This window comes from Papilio polytes, unplaced genomic scaffold, assembly GCF_000836215.1.
Source record: "Papilio polytes unplaced genomic scaffold, Ppol_1.0 DF822058.1, whole genome shotgun sequence".
NCBI classification, from domain to species: domain Eukaryota; kingdom Metazoa; phylum Arthropoda; class Insecta; order Lepidoptera; family Papilionidae; genus Papilio; species Papilio polytes.
The window spans coordinates 1204-3618 of record NW_013527146.1 but is presented as its reverse complement, the minus strand read 5'-3'; the positions used below and the strand labels follow the sequence as shown (position 1 = coordinate 3618).

General features: G+C 41.7%; 1 protein-coding gene across 1 annotated transcript; it reads right to left on the bottom strand.

Annotated features, from left to right (window-relative positions):
- Nucleotides 1-51: 51 nt before the first annotated feature.
- Nucleotides 52-2080, bottom strand: LOC106107500 (E3 ubiquitin-protein ligase RNF25-like; the record flags this gene model as incomplete). The annotated part of the gene is made up of 4 exons (XM_013288379.1): nucleotides 52-446; nucleotides 539-652; nucleotides 1261-1377; nucleotides 1823-2080. Coding segments are annotated over 4 exons (627 nt in total), but the record flags the coding sequence as incomplete, so codon positions are not given.
- Nucleotides 2081-2415: the final 335 nt, after the last annotated feature.

Sequence of the window (2415 nt, the reverse complement as noted above, 5' to 3'; positions counted from 1 at the left end):
TCTAGATTTCGGGAAAATCAAAAATCGCATTTAAATAAATTTGTCTTTTGAGTATTGTTTTTTGAGTATTCTCCGAAACGGTTGGGCCAATTTTGACGGAACTTTCACTGGAAGGTAGCTGACATGGACGGGCATATTATGAGCTTTTTTTTTTTAATTCCGTACTCTCAAAATGGCGACCGGAACGGGTGAATCTTGACTAGAAGGAACCTGTTAGAAGGTAGACCACTCGAGAAAGTTTGCGGGCCACAGCTCGTTTTTAATATAAATGTACCTATCTATAAAAAGCGTGTATGTGTAATTTTGTGTTACCTGTAAGGGCCGCGATAACCTTGTCCTTGCGGCGAGCCGGGCTCGGAGCCGGCGTTGGAAGCGTTGCCCGGGAGCTGGCCGTCGGCAACCTCAGACTTGCCTTCCTGCGAGGCCTGCGATGATCCGTTAGTCACCTAAATATAACATTATTACGTTTTTCATTGACAAAAGTCTAAATGACGTAGTGCGAGTAATTTTTTTTTAATTTGTTTTTAAATTTAGTCACCGCATCAGCAGCCGTAGTGATAGTCAAGGGGCGCGGGCCGGGGGAGCTCGAGCCGACCACACCACCCCTGCGGATTTGACGAGCCAACAACAGCGACATCTTCCGCTGCAACGCCTGCACAAAACATTAAACGTGGAAAAGCTATTACGTAAAAAAACAATAGTATATACTAGCTGTTCCTATGCGACTTCATCCGCTAGGAATTAAAAAAAACTTTATTTTATTCTTTACAATTGTATAACTTTCAAATGCAAACGTCAAAATTAAATGCAAGACAACGAAGGCTGTCGACATTGACTAACCATTACTATGGTAATAATGCTTCTTTGATGCAATTGGCATGTAGTTTTTGTCCCTTTCCCATAATGCATTTTTTCTAATTTAATTACCCCCCTAAGCTTAAGAGCCTTAAATTATGTAGCCTATAGCATGTCGTAAGTGTAGGGCTTTTTATAAAAAAAATAATTATTAACACATATACTGTGATTGCTGACATCCTACATAACTAACAAGTGTGTGTTTACGCTTTATCACAAAAGTATTAGAAAGATTTGTATTTTTGTATATATTGAAATAACTCAAAAACTACTGGGCCGATATCAAAAATTTTCGCACTATTAAAAAGCTTCTTTATCAGTGAGTAACGCGTACGAAGTCGCGAGGAACAGCGAGTATTTAATAATTTAAGGAAGGTGAGAACAGCACAATTGTAAATATTATACCAGCATCTCAGGAGTGACGCGGAATGGCGCCGCATTGATGGATCCCACCGGCGGGGGCGCCTTCTTCAGCGTGTCCGCGTCGAACGACAACACGCAGCGACACACCGGGCAGCACGGCTGACCAACAAAACGCACACCTTCAAATACTGCCGCACTCAAAGTGCTAATTGGTCACTAAGGGAGACCCCTAATGTAGACTTTTAAAGTCTACACTTACAGCGTCGCGCAGACTGGTATGAATATATGTATGTATGGGCGTCTGGTACCAGTTGGGAACCTTTTATTGGAGACATATTTCCGTAAAACTGTCATTTAATAAAATATTTATATCAGTTAAACTATCAAGGTTTGTTTCGGTAAAGTAGGTCAGTTGAAATTAAATAGGTCACTTGACCTGCGCGTTATAGGTTGTCGATGGCGGAGCTAAATCGCAAATAAATAATAATTAACCATTTCAAAAGTACCAAATATTACTAAATTGTAGACTGGCTGAAGGGAATTCTTATTGCCGGGAAGTATAGTTGATGCGCCATTCTGAAATCTGCCTGCAAGTTTCACGAACCTGGTACGGCGGTGCCTCGACTTGCTGCCAGTTGGGGAGCTTGTCCATCTCTTCCTTGTAGTACTTCTTGCCGGAGATGAGGTGGTTGGCAAGGCAATGGCTGTGGAAGTGATGGTAGCATTGCGTCTTGATGAACACGTCCCCTGCCTCAAACCCGAACAGGCAAATCACGCACTGACCGCTCGGCAGATTGCACTCCGTTAGATTCTCGCGTATGAGCTGTGAATAAAATGAAGCTACAGATTTCGCGTAAATAATCAGAAGTTAGCTTATAGTGTGTTTCTTACTATGCGCGTCAATCAAAAACTGGCAGATTATGAATAATTAGCTTTCGCCCGCGACTCCGTCCGCGTGGAATTAAAAAAACCAAAAGTGAGAGCTTATGTGTTCATCCAGACTACCGTCTACATCTATGCCCAATTTCATTTAAATCCGTTCAGCCATTTAGGCTACAAACTCTTACAAACATCTATCCATCCATCGAATTTCTTGCTTTGATCTTACCATTCACCCTTTCATATATTATAATGATGTTTTGAAGTACGGTCATCAACAACTCGCTATACTTTTCACCGAAGGACTCGGAGACTCAC